This window comes from Corythoichthys intestinalis, chromosome 22, assembly GCF_030265065.1.
Source record: "Corythoichthys intestinalis isolate RoL2023-P3 chromosome 22, ASM3026506v1, whole genome shotgun sequence".
In the NCBI taxonomy this organism is placed as follows: Eukaryota; Metazoa; Chordata; class Actinopteri; order Syngnathiformes; family Syngnathidae; genus Corythoichthys; species Corythoichthys intestinalis.
In genome coordinates this window covers 31,105,321-31,128,140 of record NC_080416.1, presented here as the reverse complement: position 1 = coordinate 31,128,140, position 22,820 = coordinate 31,105,321, and the positions used below count along the sequence as shown (strand labels likewise).

The window sequence follows — 22,820 nt, the reverse complement described above, 5'->3', positions numbered from 1 at the left end:
ACGTTTCCCACCAGCTATGAGAGTTAACTCCAGCGTGTTCAGTGTGTCTAGCGGTGGTGTAACGTTTTTTTTTTCTCTCTGGCAATTATCTGTGTTGAGAAAGAGAGTGTGTACTGTATATAATGTAAACATGATACAAGTCATATGCACATGCTTTTTATGGAAAATAATTCAATTATTTTTGTTCTGATTGCAATAATGTTGAGCAGTGGCTGTGAGTCTAAACTCACAGCTCACCTGAAGGACTGCACTTATTTCAATTCAATTTAGAATATTTCAGTTTTTTTTTTTTTTTTAACTTAACATTATGCTTATGCTCCAATTTGTGTTTTAAAAAATAAAAATCCTGTTCAACGGATTTTTTTTTTATAGTAAGTAACACATTTTAGAGCTGTGATTGCAATACCGTGATACCGAGGAACCGTGATATTTTGGCTTAAGGTTATCATACCGTCATAATCTCATACCGGCACATGCCTACTCTTCTATGTAAAAAAATGTTTCACTATGTAAACATTTTCAAAATGTCCTCATTTCATGTCCCATAAAATATCATATCCATATCATATAAATTGAATTTTGTGTGTCTGTGTGTTTGTGTTTTATGAACGCCGAAACGGCTAAGCGGATTTTGACAAATTTTTATACAGTTATACTTTAAGTGTCTGGAAGTGTTCTTAGATGAGTTTTATCTATGTAGGCCTCCATTTGGTGCCGAAAATTCATTCGCAATTCCAAAAATTAGCATAGAAAATGCCATCTTTTTCACCCGAGCAGCGCCGAGCCATACTGCTCGTCATGAAATAAATATCATGAAGTTAAAAAACCTCAGAAATTATCTAAAAAACACTCATGTCTACACAGTTTTCATAAATATACATTACTGGCCAAAAGTATTGGCACCCCTGCAATTCTGTCAGATAATGCTCAATTTCTCCCAGAAAATGATTGCAATTACAAATGCTTTGGTAGTAATATCTTCATTTAATTTGCTTGCAATGAAAAAACACAAAAGAGAATGAAAAAAAAAATCCTTTTACACGAAACTCAAAAAATGGGCCGGACAAAAGTACTAGCACCCTCTGCCTAATACTTGGTAGCACAAACTTTCGACAAAAAAACAGCGAACAACCGCTTCCGGTATCCACCAATGAGTTTCTTACAATGCTCTGCTGGAATTTTAGTCCATTCTTCTTTTGGCCAACTGCTCCAGGTCTCTGAGATTTGTTGGTAGTCTTCGGACTTCATAATGCTATGCACACGGTCAAGCAGTCCAGTGCCAGAGGCCGCAAAGCAACCCCAAAACATCAGGGAACCTCCACCATGTTTGACTGTGGGGAGCGTGTTCTTTTCTTTGAAGGCCTCTTTTTTTTTTTTTCTGTAAACTCTATGTTGATGCCTTTTCCCAAAAATCTTTACTTTTGTCTCATCTGACCAGAGAAGATTCTTCCAAAACGTTTTTGGCTTTCTCAGGAAAGTTTTGGCAAACTCCAGCTGTCTTTTTTATGTCTTTGGGTCGGAAGTGGGGTCTTCCTTACCATATAGTCCCTTTTCATTCAGACGCCGACGGATAGTACGGGTTGAAGCTGTTGTACCCTCGGACTGCAGGACAGCTTGAACTTGTTTGGATGTTAGTCAAGGTTCTTTATCCACCATCCGCACAATCTTTCATTGAAATCTCTCGTCAATTTTTCTTTTTCGTCCACATCTAGGGAGGTTAGCCACAGTGCCATGGTCTTTACACTTATTGATGACACTGCGCACGGTAGACACAGGAACATTCAGATCTTTGGAGATGGACTTGTGGCTTTGAGATTGCCCAAGATTCCTCAAAATTTTTCTTCTCAAGTCTTCAGACAGTTCTTTGGTCTTCTTTCTTTTCTCCATGCTCCATGTGGTACACACAAGGACACAGGACAGAGGTTGAGTCAACTTTAATCCATTTTAACTGTCTGCAAGTGTGATTTAGTTATTGCCACCACCTGTTATGTGCCACAGGTAAGTAACAGGTGCTGTTAATTACACAAATTAGAGAAGCATCACTTGATTTTTCAAAGGGTGCCAATACTTTTATTCCGACCATTTTTGGAGTTTTGTGTAAAATGATAATGATTTAATTTTTTCCCCAATTCTCTTTTGTGTGTGTTTTTTTTTTTTTAATTGCAAGCGAAATAAATGAAGATATTACTACCAAAGCATTTGTAATTGCAATCATTTTCTGGGAGAAATTGAGCATTATCTGACAGAATTGCAGGGGTGCCAATACTTTTGGCCAGCAGTGTACACACAGTGAATCCTCAATTTACTAGTATCCATAAAGATTCCCTTATTCTAATTTGGCATTTGGCAATTCTATGTCATAAATTTGGCATGACACAACACTAACATTAATTCTAACCGCTCTAATTAACTTTGTCAAATGTCAAAATCATGGGAATTACAATTATAGTTCAGGTTCAGACATCAATCAATCAATCAAGAGCCTGTGGTTGTTGAGGAGGTTTAATGATGTCGTTTCTGGATGAATTAAAAATAAGTAAATAAATACATACATACATACATAAAAATCAAACCCATTGTTTCTTGGTTGAAATCTGTGATAAATTCTTCCTCATTCTGTGTTTTGATGCCAAATTGTGTTGGTTGTTCCTTCACCAGTCTCATCTTTGATTTGTCCCTGATTCTCCACAGCCCCTCCGGAATTCCTGCAGTGGCCGCAATCTGTTTCCAAACCAGCAGGAGGCAGTGCCGTGTTCACTTGTGTGGCTCAGGGTGTACCAGAGCCTCACCTCATCTGGTTGAAAAACGGAAAGGTTTTAATGCCTGGACAGAACGTCAAGTTAACCAATAACAACAGGTAGCGTTTGTCAGTTTTGATAAACTTAAGTATCATTCTAATCAAATTTAAGATGATTGCCAAATTTAAATAGCTATAATAATATTGACGAGAAATGTTTGTATGGAAATCACTTTGAGGCCTACGGTGTACTCGATTACCAGTAAACCTGGCATGGGGGGTTAATGTGCAATAGTACTTTGCATTAAAATGTAACATTAAAAAACACATAACACCCTAAAAATGTACTGTATACAGTCCCTGACAAAAGTCTTGTCGCTTATCCATTTTGTAGAAACAATTGCTAATAACCTGACTTTTAATTATTCAATTGGTTTCAGAAATGGCTCATATGAAAGCGAAGACCCTCCCGAATGATTTTGAATGTACAAAAATATATTTGTTTCACTGAAAAAAGATTTATCATTTAATGAAGACATAAAGGTCAAATTTTGGCAAGACAAAAGTTTTGTCGCCTACAGAAAGTAGTGTGAAAGTTGAACAAAAATGTACGTCAAATACAAAAATATGTTACTTAACATAAGCGAATTAAGTAGTGGTGCTGTGAGATCCAGGCAGCTAAGATTTGTTGATATTTCAGACTATTTATGTTGCCTTCCACCCTGCAGATCTCTCGCACACCCCCATACTGGATGTAACCCCAGACTATGATTTTGGTAATGATATAAGCACCAAACTTCACTATTTTCTGAGTGAATCTCGGATCCGTGGTAGGTCCCCTGCAATATTTGCGGCGACTGTGGTGTAATTCAATGGAAGATTCATCTGAAATATCCACCTTTTGCCACTTTTCCAGCGTCCATCCTTTTGACAGGCTGTGGGCCTTGACAAATGCCACACGGTTTTTTAATTGTCTGCACCCTGAGAGATTAAAGTTTGAAATATCAACAAATCTTAGCTGCCTCTTACGTTCCTAACCAAAAAGGGACAAATTCTGCAGCAGGATAGTGCTCCATCGCATACTTCAACATCGTTGAGCATGTCTGGGGTAGGATGAAAGAGAAAGCATGGAAGACGAAACCCAAGAATGTTGATGAACTCATGGAGGCATGCAAGACTGCTTTCTTTGATGTTCCTGATGACTTCATCAATAAATTGTACGAATCCTTGCCGAAGACCATGGAAGTCATACAAAATATTAAATTTGGATCTCACCGCACCACTACTTAATTCGCTTATGTTATGTAACATATTTTTGTATTTGAAGTACATTTTTTGTTCAATTTTCTCACTACTTTCTGTAGGTGACAAAACTTTTGTCTTGCCAAAATTTGACATTTAAGTCTTCATTAAATGATGAATCTTTTTTCAGTGAAACAAATATATTTTTGTACATTCAACATCATTTGGGAGGGTCTTAGCTTTCATATGAGCCATTTCTAAAACCAATTGAATAATTAAAAGTCAGGTTATTAGTAGGGTTGTTCCGATCATGTTTTTTTGCTCCCGATCCGATCCCGATCGTTTTAGTTTGAGTATCTGCCGATTCCGAAATTTTCCGATCCAATTGCTTTTTTTTTTTTTTTTTTTTTGCTCCCGATTCAATTCCAATCATTCCCAATAATTTTTCCCGATCATATACATTTTGGCAATGCATTAAGAAAAAAATTAATAAAACTCGGACGAATATATACATTCAACATACAGTACATAAGTACTGTATTTGTTTATTATGACAATAAATCCTCAAGATGGCATTTACATTATTAACATTCTTTCTGTGAGAGGGATCCTCAGATAGAAAGACTTGTAATTCTTAAAGGATAAATGTGACTTTGTAAATTGTGACTAAATATTGCCATCTAATGTATTTGTTGAGCTTTCAGTAAATGATACTGTAGCCATTTAACTGTTCTGCCCAAATGCATGATAGGAAGTGCAACCATGACTGTGCGTAGTGGTACCAATTGATATATCTTCTCTGCGTTGGGAAATAACATAGGGTGTTAAGAAAAAGATCAATTACTACCTTTCTTCCCCACATTGCTTCCCATGATATTTCTAATCGTAGGGAGAGGGATTGTAAGGCTTTAGCCAATTAAAAAAAGGCTCCAAAGCCTGCCAAAATTCACTCTACTCATTTTACGCTGCCTTTTAGCTCTATATATAGGTAAAGCGGCGGCATTACAGGTTGAACGCGACAATGCGTGAGTGGGTCGTGTAGCGCATGCGTTAATTGCGTTAAATATTTTTACGTGATACATTTTTTTAAAAATTCATTTCCGCCGTTAACGGGATAAATTTGATAACCCGACCTTAAACCTAAACTAAAGACTCTGGATGAGTGTAACATATTATGTCTGTAACGTTAAATACAATTAGAAAACGATTTAATAAAAAAATATATATATATATATATATATATATATATATATATTTAAAAAAGGCATGTCCGATATGTTTTTGCCGATTCCTATACTTTGAAAATGATGTGATCGGACCCGATCGATCGGGATATCGATCGGGACATCTCTAGTTATTAGTAATTGTTTCTACAAAATGGATAAGCGACAAGACTTTTGTCAGGGGCTGTATATTATAGTAGTTAGGGGAACTTTGGCACTGATTTGGCGACCTTGACGATGACCTTTAGATTTGCAGTACACTTTAAGCCTTGGAAAATGTATAAGCATGTAGAATGTAATTGTATTGTAATTGTGGAGGTGAAATTTGAACTATTTTTAAAAGTGAGGGAGCGCACCAACAATATCACTTTCCAACTGCATGTTATTCTATCCATGCTTTCAATTATGTGCGACTGTAAAGCGATCATGTCACGGATTGTTCCCGCAGTACTTTGGCTCTCACTCGTATCGGCTCTGAGGACGAGGCCATCTACCAGTGCATCGCTGAGAACAGCGCCGGCACAAACCAGGCCAGCGCCCGACTCGCTGTGGCCCAAGCTAAAGACCTGCCGGCCGCTCCCGAGGGCCTCGCGGTCAATGTGCTGTCCACTAGCGCCTTGCAGATTTCATGGAGCCAGCCGCCCGCAGAAGTCACTGAGGGTATCATTGGTTATGTGCTGCATATCCGCAAAATTGGAGGTATGTGTCATCATGAAAATACTGAAAAAACTAGAATGATATTTGCTGATATTTCAAAGTAAAATTCTGATTTCCCTGTGCTTTTAGAACCAGATGCTTTGGAGCTACAAGAAGCCATCAGCAAAGGAGCCTTTCAACATGATGTGAACAACCTGGATCCAGCCACTACTTACTCCCTTTACCTGAAGGCCTATTCCCCACTTGGAGCTAGTCAGCAGTCTCGCACTGTGGTGGCAACAACACTAGGTGGCGGTAAGGAGCCTTTAGTACTAACTCGGATAATACTTTAGCCATTAAAAATGCAATAAATTGTGGCACTTTTGCTAACAGGTATTGGTTATTTCTAACTTTACTTTGTCATACTCCCACGCAGTACCGACCACTCCCACTTTCTTCACCAAAGTGGTGAATTCCAGTGCTGTTCAAGTACTGTGGGAGCTCCCTAGCAAGGCAGGTAAAGCTGAGGGCTTCAGGTTGTCCTACCGCAGGGTCCCCAGTGCTGATTTCCAGGGACCTATCCAGCTGCCCTGTCACATCAATGCCCACGTCGTCGCAGATCTGGGTATGTGTTAAATGAGACATGAGAAGAACAGTGTTGGCGTGTCACAGACGTTCCAGTGTCATGAATAGCTTCTTATCAACACCTCTTAGAATTGTTATTCCTTTATCACAGGGAAACATACTATTTTGACAACTAACCCGGTTTTCTCCTTCACTAGAAGCCATAGACTTCATAATTATATTGACAGGGCACGGGGCCGATTAATAGGGGGCCTGCATTATTGGCGTGGCCGTCAAAGCTGACCGGGTGAAATTACAGACAAAGAGCTTTTTTCGTTGAAAATTCTTGTGAATAAATGCTTAAATCCTTGAATTCTTTATAGATATGGACGTAAAACAGTCTCGATTCTTTGTTAAAAGAGCAAAGATCCGGGCAGTTAGCATTTATTTTACGTAAATGTGTCGAAGTACGATGCTAGTCTGTCAGTCAATGTAGCAGCCGCCGTACGTAAACAGAGCTTTTCCGGTGAAAATTCTTGTGAATAAATGCATAAATCCCTGAATTCTTTATAGATATGGACGTAAAACAGTCTCGATTCTTGGTTAAAAGCAAAAAAACTGCAGGTAGCATTTATTTTACGTAAATATTGCATACTATGATGCTAGTCAGTAAGGAAATTAGTGGCCGCCATATGTAAACAAAGCTTTTTCCGTTGAAATTTCATGTGAATAAATGCCTAAATCCCTGAATTCTTTATTGATATGGACGTAAAACTGTCTCGATTTTTGGTTAAAAGCAAAAAAACGTGCAGGTAGCATTTATTTTACGTACCGTATTTTTCGGACTATAAGTCGCAGTTTTTTTCATAGTTTAGCTGGGGGTGCGACTTATACTCAGGAGCGACTTATGTGTGAAATTATTAACACATTTTTATATAATTTCACATGTTAATTTGGTGTTTTGGAGTGACGCTGATGGTTTGCTAAACTTGTTAACATGTTCTTGATGCTATAGTTATCTGAGTAACTCTTAATAGCTATGTTACGTTAACATACTGGCCACGTTCGCATTTTTTTGTTCATGCATCATGTAACCCTTATCATACTGTACACTTATTCAGCATGTTGTTCTATATTGTATTTTAATTTCAAATTGCCTTTCAAGATGAAATATCCGTTCTATGTGCTGGATTTTATCAAGTAAATTTCCCCCAAAAATGCGACTTATACTCCAGTGCGACTTATATATGTTTTTTTCCTCTTCATTGGGCATTTTATGGCTGGTGCGACTTATACTCAGGTGCGATTTATAGTCTGAAAAATACGGTAAATATTGCGAAGTATAATGCCAATTCTGTAGCAGCTAATTTCTCCCATTGATTTTTCTCACATTTCAAATGCATGCATGGTCCGAAAAATATAATAATTACCTTTAATCCTCAAACACATCACTGCTGAGACAATCCTTCCTGTTTGTATGCGGTACAGCTTTTGTACTTTTTCAACATAAATCCGGCGTTGGATCGCTGCATGTGTCGCTGCGACCAACTGCAAAAAATAAGACGAATGAATAAATCCTATTAAATAACATTAACATGATTTTTTTCACTGATTCCTTCTTCTGTTCACAATGAAGAACTATTAGTTACCATAACAACAAGACAACATAGGAAAAATCATATGTGCTGCACTGTGCAGCCTCTTGTTATTTGATTATAGACTCACTGGCAGCAATATTACACACGCATGGACATTTCCGCCTCACTTTACCCTCTAATTGATCTCAACCAGTCTAAAAATGAGGCCAGGGATTATGACAGAAGTGAATAATGGAATGTGCCTCAAATTGATAGCATGAATTCATGGATACACTGTCGTCTCCGGTCAGGAATCAATATTGTTAAATTATAGAATGTTGAAAGATGCTCTGGAGAATGAAAGGGGACTCATCATTTGAGTGTCAGTGGATCAATACATTTAATGGGGTGATGTGACACTTTACTGTTTGGTTGAGTTGTTCCTTTAAGTTGGTTAAACCTTGTTATAACTTTTATAATACATTTATCATTATTATTTATGAAAAAAACGGCTAATACTATTTAATCATTGTGTTTCACAAGCACTACTTATTTGTTTATTTTTTTAGTTAGATCTTTACTAGTGTGCAGATTCCAAATAGTAGTCAAATTAAAGCTATAGTTTCTGATATTCTGTATTTTTGTAATTTATATGACATGTATATAGACAGTGGTGGACTGTAACAAAGTAAAAGTACCTTGTTACTGTACTCGAGTATATCTGTACTTTATTTGTGTACAAATACAAAGTGGTACTGTTTACTTTTACTTCACTACATTTTACAGCCCATATCTGTACTTTTTACTCCAATACTTTTCAAATTATCGCCTGCGTTACATGTTAATTTTTTTGTTTTTTGTTGTTGCTCATTGTGAAGTGATAGTTTCGTTTTCATGCCTCCGCGCAATCAATAAGACCTTTGCAAATATACTTTAATCGAGCACTAAAGGCAGCAACACAAGTACAAGCAAGAATAGGCAGGTGAACAAGATATTGACCAATAATAACCAACAGTGAGAGCAGCGGCCTTCATAGAGGTGCTGCACACTCAGTAGGTGGCGGTATGCACCTGGCGGTTGCTTGCAATCCGCCGTTAAGCTAATTTTTGGAGTTTATATACATGGCGGAAAACACTCAGGTGATGTGAAGTTCCGTTCTGAGACCCCCAATTTGGCCAAATTTCAAAATTGTTATATATGCATGTGTGATACATTATTGGAAAGCTTAAAATCTCAGTTTTCTGGGGGAAGAAAAATTTTGAACAGGAGGGCATTAAAAAAAAAAAAAAAAAATTAAAACAGCAAAACCATAACTGGAGGTGAGAGCATGAAAGAGCATAATTCAAGACGCCATGATTTTAATGAGAAATTATCACGTACTTACCTTGCTTCGATCCAAAAACTCCATGTAGCATGTATCACCGAGTGTCAAGACACAGATGTGAATGGCCACAGCCGGATTTTTGGGAGATTTTATGGGTGAAACACGGTAATATAACAAGGGTCGTGATGCAGAAATCCCAGACATCAAGTAGTGGTCGAGATGTTCTTTTTCATATATTTACCCTTCTAAATGTTTTTTCTTTTTCAATTTTTCTTTGTTTGGATCGATTATTTATCATCGAACATATCGGGGAAAATGCGACAGTAACAAAACCAAAAAAAAATACAATTAAGCGATAGTTATGAGGTAGATATCTGTGACTTATTTACAGACACAATTTTTTTCATTGTGACGTAATTTATTTAAAAGTTTTAAATATGCGAGTGAATAATTTTTTAACTTTTCTTTTTTTTTTTAACGAAATATTAGACATCAATTAATGATTCTAAGCTAAAAATGACAGATGTTTTGAATAATAAACATAATAACTTATCTTCTTTTTATGGCTGGGTTGAAACAAAAGCGGTTGCACGGTGTCTGTAAAACGAGGGTTTCCAGGGTAAAACGGACAACTTAAAAATAGTTCAGGGGCTTAATGCGCCATGAATCTGCTATGGCAGGATATAGACATATTGTTCTATCAAACACAACAGTTCTTTTGGCTTAAAATACAGCAGTTTATTTTAAAGGGTGCAAGAGAGGGAAACTGCTTTTTCAGTCTTGTCTGTGTTTCCGCCATATCACGTATTGGCCCGAATACAAGACGGCCCTGATTATTGGACGACCCCCTCTTTTTCAAGACTCAAGTTTGAAAAAAAGACTTTTTGAACACCAAATTAATTTTTATGCAGAAAATAATTACGGTACATCTGAAACAAATGATTATAACCAGGGGTGCACATAAGTGGTCCGCATGCGCGCATGCGTACTAGACATAGACAAACGCACTGGCCCTCAACGGCTTAGATACGCTTTTGCGTACCGATGGCTGACCACTGTATTTGCGGCGGACACGAGAAAATAACTTCTCAAAATGTCGAAGAGGCAGGCCACACTGAGTAATTACTTCCGTGTTCCCCCACCCCCGTCAAAAGACAGACAGACGACAGAGACATCACCGGAGCTACCGAAAAAAAGGACTTTTGCTGAAAAGTGGCTACAGGATGTACCATGGCTAGAAGCAAATGATGCTTGCACCGAAATGCGGTACAAAATGTGCCGTGAGAATCCCAATGTCGCCGATAAGAGCAGCGCATTTTATGTTGGGTCAAAGAATTTCAGCCATCCAAACTTTGAAAAGCACGAAAAAACAGAGCGCATGTGGCAATTACGCAAACTATCGATGTCAAACAGGACCCCACTCGCCCTATGGACAAGTGGTGGAATAAAGGTAATGAACAGCGAAATGCACTGACAAACGTGTTTTTGCTCGCATTTTACAAAGCTAAACATGCACGTTCAATGAGGTCTTATGAGGAGGACATCCCACTTTTAAAAGGGCTTGGAGTTAATGTGGGAGCCGCATAATGCCCTTTATTTTGAATAGGTGCTTTTTATTTCTTTACATTTCACTTCAAAGTAATGGCAATTTTGTTGTGCCAGTTGATTTTAATCAAGCATTAATTGTTAATATAATTAATTAAAGTTAGTTGGCTCTAAGTGAAGCTTGTCATAAATTTATCGCATCAGGCGGGTCGGCTCTCAAGCTCAATGAGGACCAAGTCACATCTCCAGGTCCTCCTCTGAGAACCTGGGCAAAAAAATTATGTGCACCCCTGATTATAACAATATATTTGAAAGAAAAACATGTTATTTTGCCTTATTCAAATCTTAATATCTGAACATTTACATATGTAAACTAAAGTGCAATCACATTCGTAAATGAATGGCTTCTGGTTTTTGAAATGTAAATAAAACAATCTATTGTGATAAAACAACAAAATTGCAATAACTGCATTATCCATCAAAGTGAAGTCTAACTGTAACTGTAGGCTTGAAACAAATCTAAATAAGGAAAAACATTGTAATAAAAAATTGCAAACTGGTTAAACTTGAGAGAAACTGAGACCTATCATGATAGAACATCGCTTCAATGATATCTGGCGCCATCTAGCGTCGTGAATGGGGAGAGTAGCTGAGATATGTCATGACAGAACATCGCTTCAATGATATCTGGCGCTATCTAGCGTCGTGAATGCATATAATGTCAAGACAGCGGATATAAGAAGACCCCCTCTTTTTCACTCTTATTTCAATGCAAAAAACACCATCTTATATTTGGGCCAATAAGGTATATACATATATTACATTTTTGCATCGGTAGAAAATACTTTTAGTTTTTACTTGTAAAGTAAATTTTAAAGCAAGTACTTTTGTACTTTCACTTGAGTGAAAAAAAGTGAGCACTTGATCCTCCACTGGATATAGATTTATCAACCTTTATTGCTCAACAATAGAACTTGTTTTAATACCGAAACGCCTGGTTTTGATTTATCTTGGTACTTAAATAGACCTTTTGGGGGGTACCTTTAAATAGACTAAATTCATTACTGTGAACATGACTGCAGGGTTATGATTAAAGGGCAAATCTTGCAATACCAGCAGAAGTAAATTGATTGCATTCTAACACAAACTCACTTGCTATTCCTGTTCCTTCTATTTTAGAACCAGGTGCAGTGTATGAAGTCAAACTGGTGGCCTACAATGGAAATGGGGAGAGTGACTGCTCTAAGAGACTTGTCTCATTGGCAGATGAAGGCACCACTGCCCAAAACACTGGTAAGTGGGATCACACATTATATCGTACTTTTGAGTACACACAGTCAGTGGTTAAAGTGGGACTTGACAGGTGGGGGAGCCCTAAAATTCAGTGTTTCGGCACAATAGGGAAAATTACGTATATGTATTCTGTAAAGAGGCATACAATCCGGATAAACAGGAAAAACACACATCTAACCATCTAAACGTGGTTAACTATCTCAAAGAAAAAGCAAACTGAAAGCGTAACACAGCGACTTGGACAAAGTGGGTGACAGGTGAGTGAAACAAAATTTCGTTTTTTGCCTTTCTTTTTTCTCCTCCATCTTTAACAACAAATTTATAAGACATTAACACTTAGATTAGGTTCACAACATTCATAACAATCAATAAACAATTGTCATTCACAGCCACAGCCTCTACTTTTAAGCTAACTGAGATAACCATTAATATTTTGCCATTAAACACGGCATATCATCTCAAGCAGCTATTCATTTAAAAATTTTAATTTTTTGCCCACAAACGTTTGCGGAAGACATGTCAACAAAGCACATGGATTACTGGATCCATGTCCTATGGTCCGATGAGACGGGCGGGCTTTCTTGTGAACCGTCTTTAGAAGAGGATTCCTCCTGGGGTGACACCCATGCACACCAATTTGATTTATGGTCTGAGCACTAACAGGCTGACCACCCATCTCTTCAATCTCTGCAGCAATGCTGACATCACTCCTGTAATGAGTCACATAACATTTTGGAGGGAAAATGACAAGCAGTACTCAATTTGGACATTTAGGGATGTACGTAGTTTCTATGGGGTGTACTCACTTTTGTTGCCAGGGGGTTTGGATATAAATGGCTATATTGTGAGGGGAAAATAAATTAACTCTATTATATAAGCTGCACACAGATTACTTTTCATTGTCAGAGTGTCATTTTGTCAGTGTTATCCCATGAAAAGATATAATTAAATATCTGCAGAAATGCGAGGGGTGTACACACTTTTGTGATTCATTGTATATATTCATTTAGACGTATTATTAAAATCATACACATGATAAATTAGAATGTATCTTTAAATCTTAAAAAGAATTTAAAAAAAACAAAATAAAATTCATTCGTAAGATGTGGTGGTTTTTATATTGGTGTGGTGGTGCGCCACAATCTTTTATTAATGGGAGAAACCCTGCAAACACCGGTGATTTGACTGACTCGATAGATGCTTTGTCTTAAAAAAGACGGAGCAAGCAGAGGGTGATGCTGCTCTCTGATTTGTTGGGCATGTCAGCGCTTACATATGAGAGAGCCATGCAGACTCTGCATGCTAGAATGATATCTATTCTACGGCGCTACCTTTATATACTAGTCTTTCTCAAAAAATTCGCATATTGTGATAAAGTTCATTATTTTCTGTAGTGTACTGATAAACATTAGACTTTCATATATTTTAGATTAATTACACACAACTGAAGTAGTTCAAGCCTTTTATTGTTTTAATATTGATGATTTTGGCAAAAAAGTCAAGAAAAACCAAAAATCCCTAACTCAAAAAATTAGCATATCATGAAAAGGTACTCTAAAGAAGCTACTAACCTAATCATCTGAATCAACGAATGAACTCAAAACCCCTGCGAAAGATTCCTGAGGCTTTTAAAAACTCCCAGCCTGGTTCATTACTCAAAACTGCAATCATGGGAATGACTGCCGACCTGACTGCTGTCCAGAAGGCACCCTCAAGCAAGAGGCTAAGACACAGAAAGAAATTTCTGAGGGAATAAGCTGTTTCCAGAGTGCTGTATCAAGGCGCTTCAGTGGGAAGTCTGTTGGAAGAAAAAAGTGTGGCAGGAAACACTGCGCAACCAGAAGAGGTGACCGCACCCTGAGAAAGATTGTGGAGAAGTTCCGATTCCAGACCTTGGAGGACCTGCAGAAACAGTGGACTGAGTCTGGAGTAGAAACATCCAGAACCACAGTGCACAGGCGTGTGTGAAACAGCGGCAGAAGCGCCTGACATGGGCTACAGAGACGCAGCATTGGACTGTTGCTCAGTGGTCCGAAGTGCTTTTTTTCAGATGAAAGCAAATTTTGCTTGTCATTCGGAAATCAAGGTGCCAGAGTTTGGAGGAAGACTGGGGAGAAGCAAATGCCAAAATGCCTGAAGTCCAGTGTCAAGTACCCACTGTCAGTGATGGTCTGGGGTGCCATGTCAGCTGCTGGTGTTTGTCTACTGTGTTTTATCAAGGGCAGGGTCAATGCAGCTACCTATCAGGAGGTTTTGGAGCACTTTGTGATTCCATCTGCTGAAAATCTTTATGGAGATGAAGATTTATTTTTTTCCAGCATGACCTGGCACCTGCTCACAGTGCCAAAACCACTGGTAAATGGTTTACTGACCATGGCATTACTGTGCTCAATTGGCCTGCCAACTCTCCTGACCTGAACCCCATCGAGGATCTGTGGGATATTGTGAAGAGGAAGTTGAGAGACACCAGACCCAACACTGTGGATGAGCTTAAGGCTGCTATCGAAGCATCCTGGGCCTCCATAACACCTCAGCAGTGCCACAGGCTGATTGCCCCCATGCCAAGCCACATTGAAGCAGTCATTTCTGCAAAAGGATTTCTGACCAAGTATTGAGTGCATAGCTGATATAACTAATTGAAGGTTGACTTTTTTGTATTGAAAAACACTTTTTTTGTATTGGTCGGATGAAATATGCTAATTTTTTGAGATAGGGATTTTTGTTTTTTCTTGACTTTTTTACCAAAATCATCAATATTAAAACAATAAAAGGCTTGAACTACTTCAGTTCTGTGTAATTAATTTAAAATAGATGACAGTCATCAGTACATTACAGAAAATAATGAACTTTATTAAAATATGCTAATTTTTTTAGAAGGACTAGTACAGTCTATGGGCTCTAGTGACAATTTGAATTGAATTATGAATCATTTGTTTTTTTGACTGTGGAGGTGGAGCTCGACTCTGGAGGGCTCCGGGCCACTTTAACCCCTGCGTACAGTATGTAATAATTTGTTCCAAGCAGGATTTAAACTAGGCCACCACTGTGGCGGCATAGCAAGCAGACAGTTAAGCTAAACACCCAGGTTGACTAGCCCAATCAAATACACTGTACATATTTAATACTTAAGTTGTCCAAGTTACTGTGAATGAATTTTTCCATTGTTTGATTAAACTATGAGTTGAAATGACTTATCATGTTTTAGAGTTTGTGTTAAGGCATTTGAGGTCCATATCATTTTAGCCGGTGAAATGAAACTAATTCAGTCATTGCTAAACAGTTCTGTATAGTAACTGTGTCTGCAATATAAAATCCACAGGCGAGAACTCACCGTGTCAGTGCAGGGACGGAGAAGCCTCTCTGGGCAGCATTGTTATCGGCATTCACATTGGTACGGCCTGTATTATCTTCTGCGTCATTTTTCTCATGTTTGGATATCGCCGCAGGTAAGCGACAGTTATGTGTGAGATTGAAATGGATGTTTGGGTCAAATTTCATATTCATCTGGGAATGTGTTTGCAGTCTGTTTTGCGGTAAAGGGACTCAGGACAGCTGGTCTGTACCAAATGACAACACAGGACACAATGGCATCCACAAGGAGGCAACAAACCGTCCTAGGATGGAGCCGGTGCCGCAGGTAGTCAAAAACAAGAGCAACATGTTGCAGATGTGTTTTGTCCAGCGTATATCGCCATTCAAATAGAGCTGCCCCTAAATTGTGGTATTCTGTGTGAAATACTTTTTTAAGGCACCTACAACCCCTAGCAAAAAGTATGGAATCACCAGTCTCGGACGAGCACTCATTCAGACATGTTATCATGTAGAACAAACTCAGATAAAAAGCTTGAAAAAATAATGAATTTGTTCAAAACTGCAACTCTTTAGAATTCAGAAACACAAGAAACAAAGAAACGAATAAAAACATTGTGGTGGTCAGTAAATGTTACTTTTATAGAGCAAGTGCAGGGAAATGTATATGGAATCACTCTATTCTGAGGAAAAAAATATGGAATCATGAGAAACAAGCAAAGAAATAACAATCAAAACACATCTGTAGTATTTAGTAGCACCACCTGTGGCTTTTTTAACAGCTTGCAGTCTCTGAGGCATGAACTTCATGAGTATTCGTCATCAATTTGGTGCCAACTCTCTTTGATTGCAGTTGCCAGATCATCCTTGCAGGTCGGAGCCTTGCTGTGGACCTTTTTTTTTTTTTTTTCAATTTCCACCACAGGTTTTCAATAGGGTTGAAGTCTGGGCTATTTTCAGGCCATGACATTGACTGGATGAGTCTCTCTCCAAGAAATGCTTTAACAGTTTTAGCTCTGTGGCATGATGCATTGTCATCTTGGAAAATGACAAACATATTTTCAATTGAAGGGATAAGAAAGCCGTCTAAAATTTCAATGTAAACTTGTGCATGTATTGAAGATTTAACCACAGCCATCTCCCCAGTGCCTTAGCCTGACATGCAGCCCCATATCATCAAGGACTAAGGGCAGTGCATAATTTGTCAATCATAAAGTACCGGAACGCAAAGTACATATGACAGCGCAGGGATGACGACATGGGCACAGGTCCCGGAACATACACAGAAAATTGTGCTGGGAAAAAAAAAAAAACGCAAATGCCCACTTGCCATGCTGTGGGACTTTTCTTTTTTTATTTCTTTTCTTTGTGCTTTTCTGACTCATTTTGAACCATCTTCCTTCTTTTTGAAAAAAGTCAGTAAATGCAACTGTCTTTTTCGCATGTTGAAATACCGTTTGATGCTGTCTGCTTACTCCCCAGATGTCGCAAATTCAAAAAGTTTTTTTTTCTTTTATAATCATAATGATAATAATAATACATTTTATTTGAAGTCGCCTTTCTTGCATTCAAGGTCACCGTACAATCATTTAAAAAAAAACAATTAGACAAATTAAAGACTAAAAACCGATAAAAATAATTAAGTATAGAACGTTCAAAACAATAAAAATACTGTACTAATGTATGAAAGTAATTAGCAGAACAGTAAAACATGAGGAAAGTCAGGGATTATTATGGATATGCGAGTCTGAACAGGTGAGTTTTGAGTTTGGATTGAAAAAGGGGGAGTGAGTCTGTGTTCCTGTGTTCCTTATGGCAGGGGCGTGATTTGTTGGTCCAGCTTTTCATTGCATCAACAAATCTCCAACTCTTTCAAATGACGTTAAATTTTTATAAACAACATTCAATTATTGGGATTTGTTCTGTAAATTAATGTATGCATATAGGGTTAGGGTTAGGGTTAATTTTATTTCATACTGTAATGTCCGTAACTATGTGTAATATTCTGATATAATGTTTTCCGAGACACCCTGACGTGCACACAACGTTACTGTTGTTTTGGTCATGTGACGCGTGAGTGAGATAGCGAGGCACAGCCCCAAGCTGTGTTCGTGCTGTTAGCTCGTAGCAAAGTTGTCAGTACGTCGTGGTTCGATATCTACAGTACTGTTCAAAAGTTTTAGGCTGCCTAAAACTTTTGCATAGTACTGTATATATTTTTTTTAATTATCAAATTTATTAGGATCATGGAAACTTCCACTTGGGGAAAATATATACATACAGTATATCCTGTATATACATAATATAATAAAAATATACAGTACTGTGCAAAGGTTTTAGGCAGGTGTCCTGCCTAAAACTTTTGCACAGTACTGTTTGTCAACAAAAAGCTCAAAACAAGACACTACGCAGTCAGTTTAAGAGACAATGGGACTGGAGAGCTGTGAGTAGTAGGAAGCGAGGGGGAGACGGGCGAGAAGCAAAAGTTCGCGGTCGAATGTGGCGGCAGTCCGCTGTTATTTTGTTTTTGTTTTGTTTATCAACTACTCCTCTCCTTCTTTTCCGACAATGTTTTTATATTTTAATTATTTTCTATGCACGAGAGGTGCCGGATCTGCCCAAATGAGTCCCGGAACACAGGGAGGGCAAAATCAAGAGGTGCCGGATCTTGTTCCGGAAAGATCCGGCTCAAATTAACCCCTGACTGAGGGAATTTTGATGTTTTCTTCAGGCAGTCATCTTTGTAAATCTCCCTGGAACGACACCAAACAAAAGTTCCAGCATCATCACCTTGTCCAATGCAGATTCTTGACTCTTGACACCTTGTCCAATGCAGATTCTTGACTCTTGACAAGGTGATGATGCTAGAACTTTGGAATTCATTATTTTTTCAAGCTTTTTATCTGAGTTTGTTCTACATGATAAAATGTCTGAGTGAGTGCTCGTCCTAGCCTGGTGATTCCATACTTTTTGCTTGGAGTTGTATTAACACATCAGTGCTGTCAAACTTTAATCTAAATAATTCAAAAGATTTAACCTTATAGTTGTCATCCCTTTCGACCATGAAAAAGTCACAAAGATGCTTGAATTCCCTCTAATGAATTGCCTATCTCCTCTTATCTTTTTCCTGTCAGCAGCAAGCGGTTTCCCCGGCACAATGCCAAGTGGTCATTGAGCAACACTCATCGGGTCTTCCTGGCACTGGCACAGGCTAACACTGGTCAAACCCCCCCCTAAAACCCCGCCCCTCCCCCCCTAGCAACATCCCCTTCTCATCTCTCGAGTTTGGGAACACAAAAACTGCTGCTATAACCCGAGTATAAAAAAATGCAACACCCTGGACCGACGGTATATTAACACCCCCTCCTAATATGTCCCTACCTCAAAGTCATACCAAAGCATATTGCCTTTATTGCCTGTGTACAAGCATACGTGCATGTTGAAAAAGCCTTCAAAGAGCCTTGTCACGTCAGATCTGCTTCGAAACGTGCGTCACATTAGCATGCTAGCGGGAGACTGTCCTATAACCAAAATGTTTTATATTTCTCAGATCTCACCCGGCATGCGAATGTGTATGCAAAACTAAGCCAAATATTAACACCTGATAATGATTTGTTGTGACAGAACTCTTGACATTGCCTTCAGTTCGCCTGCAATAATAAGGGAAGAAACATAGCGGCCTTTGCGAAAGCCTTATCGAGGTCAGAGTATCATTGTAAGCCATGATATTCTTTCACTCTACCAGAAGCCATTTTTAAATAATACAGCGGTACCTCAAGATACAAAGATAATTCGTTCCGGAGTAGCTTTCATATCATGATTTTTTCGTATAGTGAATGGCGTTTTAAATAAATCGACTAATTCGTTCTAAGCTCTACTAAAACACCACATTAAATTTTATAATAAGGGTAAAATCAAGATTTAAATAAGAGCCAAATACAGTTGAATCACTCAGTATACCTAACTTAACGTTTAATATCTGTAATAAAATAAATCAGGAGTGTCCAGCTCATTTTGGTTCGCAGAGCACATTTGTGGCAATTACATCTCATGTGGGGACTGATTAGTTTATTTTGGGCCAAATAAGTTAACTCAGTGGCTGCCATTGACAGGCTTCGACGTCCATTCCATTTTCACATTTTCACCCTAGGACCATAGACTTCATAATGATACTGACGGGTCAGATTCGACCTTCACAGCACTACGCCTTCAAGTAGGGGGCCATCCCACAATCCGCTTCAGTTTTTCGCAGTCAGACACATGCAGCGATCCAACACCGGATTTATGTTGAAAAAGTATGAAAGGTGTACCGCATACAAACAGGAAGGATTGTCTCAGGGGTGATTTGTTCAAGGATTCAAGGTAAATATTAAATGTTTTGTTTTTTCACAAGAATTTTCAACGTATAAAGCTCTTTGTTGTAAGGCTGCCACCACATTGTCTACCAGACTAGCATCATTCTTCGACATATTTATGTAAAATAAATGCTAACTGCACGTTTTTTTCCGCTTTTAGCCAAGAATCGAGACTGTCTTACGTCCATATCTATAAAGAATTCAGGAATTTAAGCATTTACTCACAAGAATTTTCTCCAGAAAAGCTCTGTTTACATAAGGCGGCCGCCAAATATACTAACAGACCAGCATCGTTCTTCGACATATTTACGTAAAATAAAAGCTAATTGCAAGTTGTGTTTTTTTTTTTTTTTGGCTTTTAACCAAGAATTCAGTCTGTCTTACGTCCATATCTATAAAGAATTCAGGGATTTAAGCATTTATTCACAAGAATTTTCACTAGAAAAGCTTTGTTTACATACGGCAGCCATCACATTGACTGACAGACTAGCATCATACTTTGACAAATTTACATAAAATAAATGCTAACTGCATGTTTTTGTTTTTTTTTTGCTTTTAACCAAGAATTAAGACTGTCTTACGTCCATATCCATGAAGAATTCAGGGATTTAAGCATTTTTAAACAAGTAATAATGACAAACAAGGTTCTTTTTACCAGAATAAATCATTGCTGTTAAAGGCTCTGAAAAAGTGCAGCATGCTTACCTTCAAATATGGCTATCCATAAATGAGGCCTTTCCAGAGGCGTTCATTCGAAGTGAGTCGCTATCTTCCCGGTCAACCAAGAAAACAACTATTTTTCAACCAAAACTCCCGCTCATCCATAATTCAACAACTTTTCAATCACATTTCCCGCTTAATCATGTATCAACTATTTGTCAACATTAGTTCAACTATAAAACAATGTTAACGCCTGACATACTGTAGAACAACGTTGTTTCAACGTCACTGCCGTGTGTCATCGGTATTTGCAACATTGATTCAACATTGTTTATTGTCGAAAATTTCGATGTCAACCATACTGATGATTTTGATGGAAAATCAACGTTTATTCAATGTCGGTCTGCTATCTGGGTACTTTATTTGCCCCTTTCCAAGGTGAAATGGATTAGACGTCGAGTGCCGTCAATGCCACTGAAAGATGAGCATGCACAGCCAGTCCTTTCAGTTTAAGTGAACTAGATGTCTATCGTAGTCAATGGCAGGCAACGAGTTCATTTTGCGTCGCCTCCATGTCATTTTAAGATACAGGTAGTCCCAGGGTTACGACATACTCGAATTACGCGATTTCGACTTTGCGACGCTGGTGTCTCGTCCACGATTATGTCTCTAGTCTTTTTGTTGTTGTTTTTTTTTTTTTCAACGTTGTTCAGCTTGACAGACAGCAAACAGAGCAATTGCGTTTTTTGAAGCTTTTTACTTCCTTCAGTTTTGACGATTTGTAAAGCTGTAACACACATCTGTTCAAAACGACATGCATTTTAACAATAAAACACTCGACACAAAATGACTGGTGTTCAAACGTCCATCTAGTCTGATAAATATATAAATTGAGTTGATTAAATTAGCCAAGTTTACTTCACAAAAGTCATTTTGCTTAAATGCTAATAATGCTAACATATTTAAAATTCTCTCTGTGGCTGTAAACTTAATTACAAAAGCATAGAGGAACATATATTAGCTGAAATAACTTACGGCCTTATGTGCGCTAAACCAGAGCGCAGCTATCCATTATCCATGTGAGACGTCTGAATTCTCCTATATGGAAGCATTATTGAACAACAGTCCAGCCAGACCCAACGCTGCCACCAGAGGGCAGTGTATTCTCCACCAATAAACAAAATACAATACTTTCTGACTTTTTGGATAGTTATTTTGGAGTACTTAAAGAGTTAATACCGACTTACGTAGAAATTCGGGATACGTCACCAGCGTAGGAACGGAACTCGGGGGACTACCTGTACTTAAATACTACTTCCTAATATTTACTTAAAGTTACTTCCTGTAAATTTGGATCATTTCCTGTTGATTTTTTGGCTATTTCCATTCTTTAATTCGCGCCCTCCTGGTCAAAATGGATTGGATATCGAGTGCCGTCAATAGCACTGAAAGATTACCATTCACAGCCAGTCCTTCCAGTTTAAATGAACTAGACGTCTATCGTTGTCAATGGCAGGCAACGTGTTCATTTTGCGTCAATTTCATGCTGTTTTAAGATACTTTAATACTACTTCCTAATATTTATTTCCTGTAAATTTATGATCATTTCCTGTTGCTTTTTTGGCCATTTCTAGACTGCTTCCCCTTGATTTTGGGGCATTTCCAGTTGACATCCTCTTGTTGATTTAATGTCACTTCCTATTGGTTTGGGGGAATTTTACGGTCACCTCCTTATTAACTCATTCGCTGTTAGCGGTGTGTAGAGCCTCATATCTGGCGATACGATTCGTATCACAATCCACAGGTCATAATTCGATTCGATCCCGATTAATCCCAATACTACACTTGAAGACGATTATTGCGATATTTGTACATCACTTTCGAAAAAATGAAAATGTAAATAAGTACATTTATACCAATTTATTCCTGAAACCTCATCCAGCCCTCAAGTAAAAATGTTTTTATGTGTGAATACTATATGGCTTTCATTATAACATTTTATGTTTTTTAGTGCTTTAGACCAAACCGGCCTCAATGCAGGATTCTAAATTCTTCATGCCTCCGTTTTTGCATAGTCAAAATGAGCCCACATTTCAGACTTATAAAAGGACTAATCCGAGCAACCACTAGAGGGCAACGTACGCAAATCTATACTCGAATTAGTCTAATGTTGTTTTGTTACTTCAGCAGACTGCAAGGCAATGCTGCCAACTACTGGACAGGAGTACAAGTGTGGCCACTGAATTGTTTATTTCCACAAAAAACACACGTTTAAAAATCGCTACTGATGAAATTTGAATCGATACAAGAATTGCGTGATGTAACATCTCGATATATCTCTGAATCGATTTTTTT

At 38.1% G+C, this 22,820-nt stretch overlaps 1 protein-coding gene across 1 annotated transcript in view; it reads left to right on the top strand.

Annotated features, from left to right (window-relative positions):
- si:ch211-57n23.4 (immunoglobulin superfamily DCC subclass member 3) overlaps positions 1–21,273 on the top strand; it is a 56,965-nt gene extending 35,692 nt beyond the window's left edge. Inside the window, exons 7-14 of the mRNA XM_057828114.1 lie at positions 2,692–2,857; positions 5,651–5,901; positions 5,989–6,153; positions 6,275–6,463; positions 12,028–12,141; positions 15,461–15,587; positions 15,664–15,778; positions 18,588–21,273. Of these exons, the coding sequence (XP_057684097.1) occupies positions 2,692–2,857; positions 5,651–5,901; positions 5,989–6,153; positions 6,275–6,463; positions 12,028–12,141; positions 15,461–15,587; positions 15,664–15,778; positions 18,588–18,665 (1,205 nt within the window). The 3' untranslated portion in view covers positions 18,666–21,273. The remainder of the gene's footprint in view (positions 1–2,691; positions 2,858–5,650; positions 5,902–5,988; positions 6,154–6,274; positions 6,464–12,027; positions 12,142–15,460; positions 15,588–15,663; positions 15,779–18,587) is intronic.
- Positions 21,274–22,820: the final 1,547 nt, after the last annotated feature.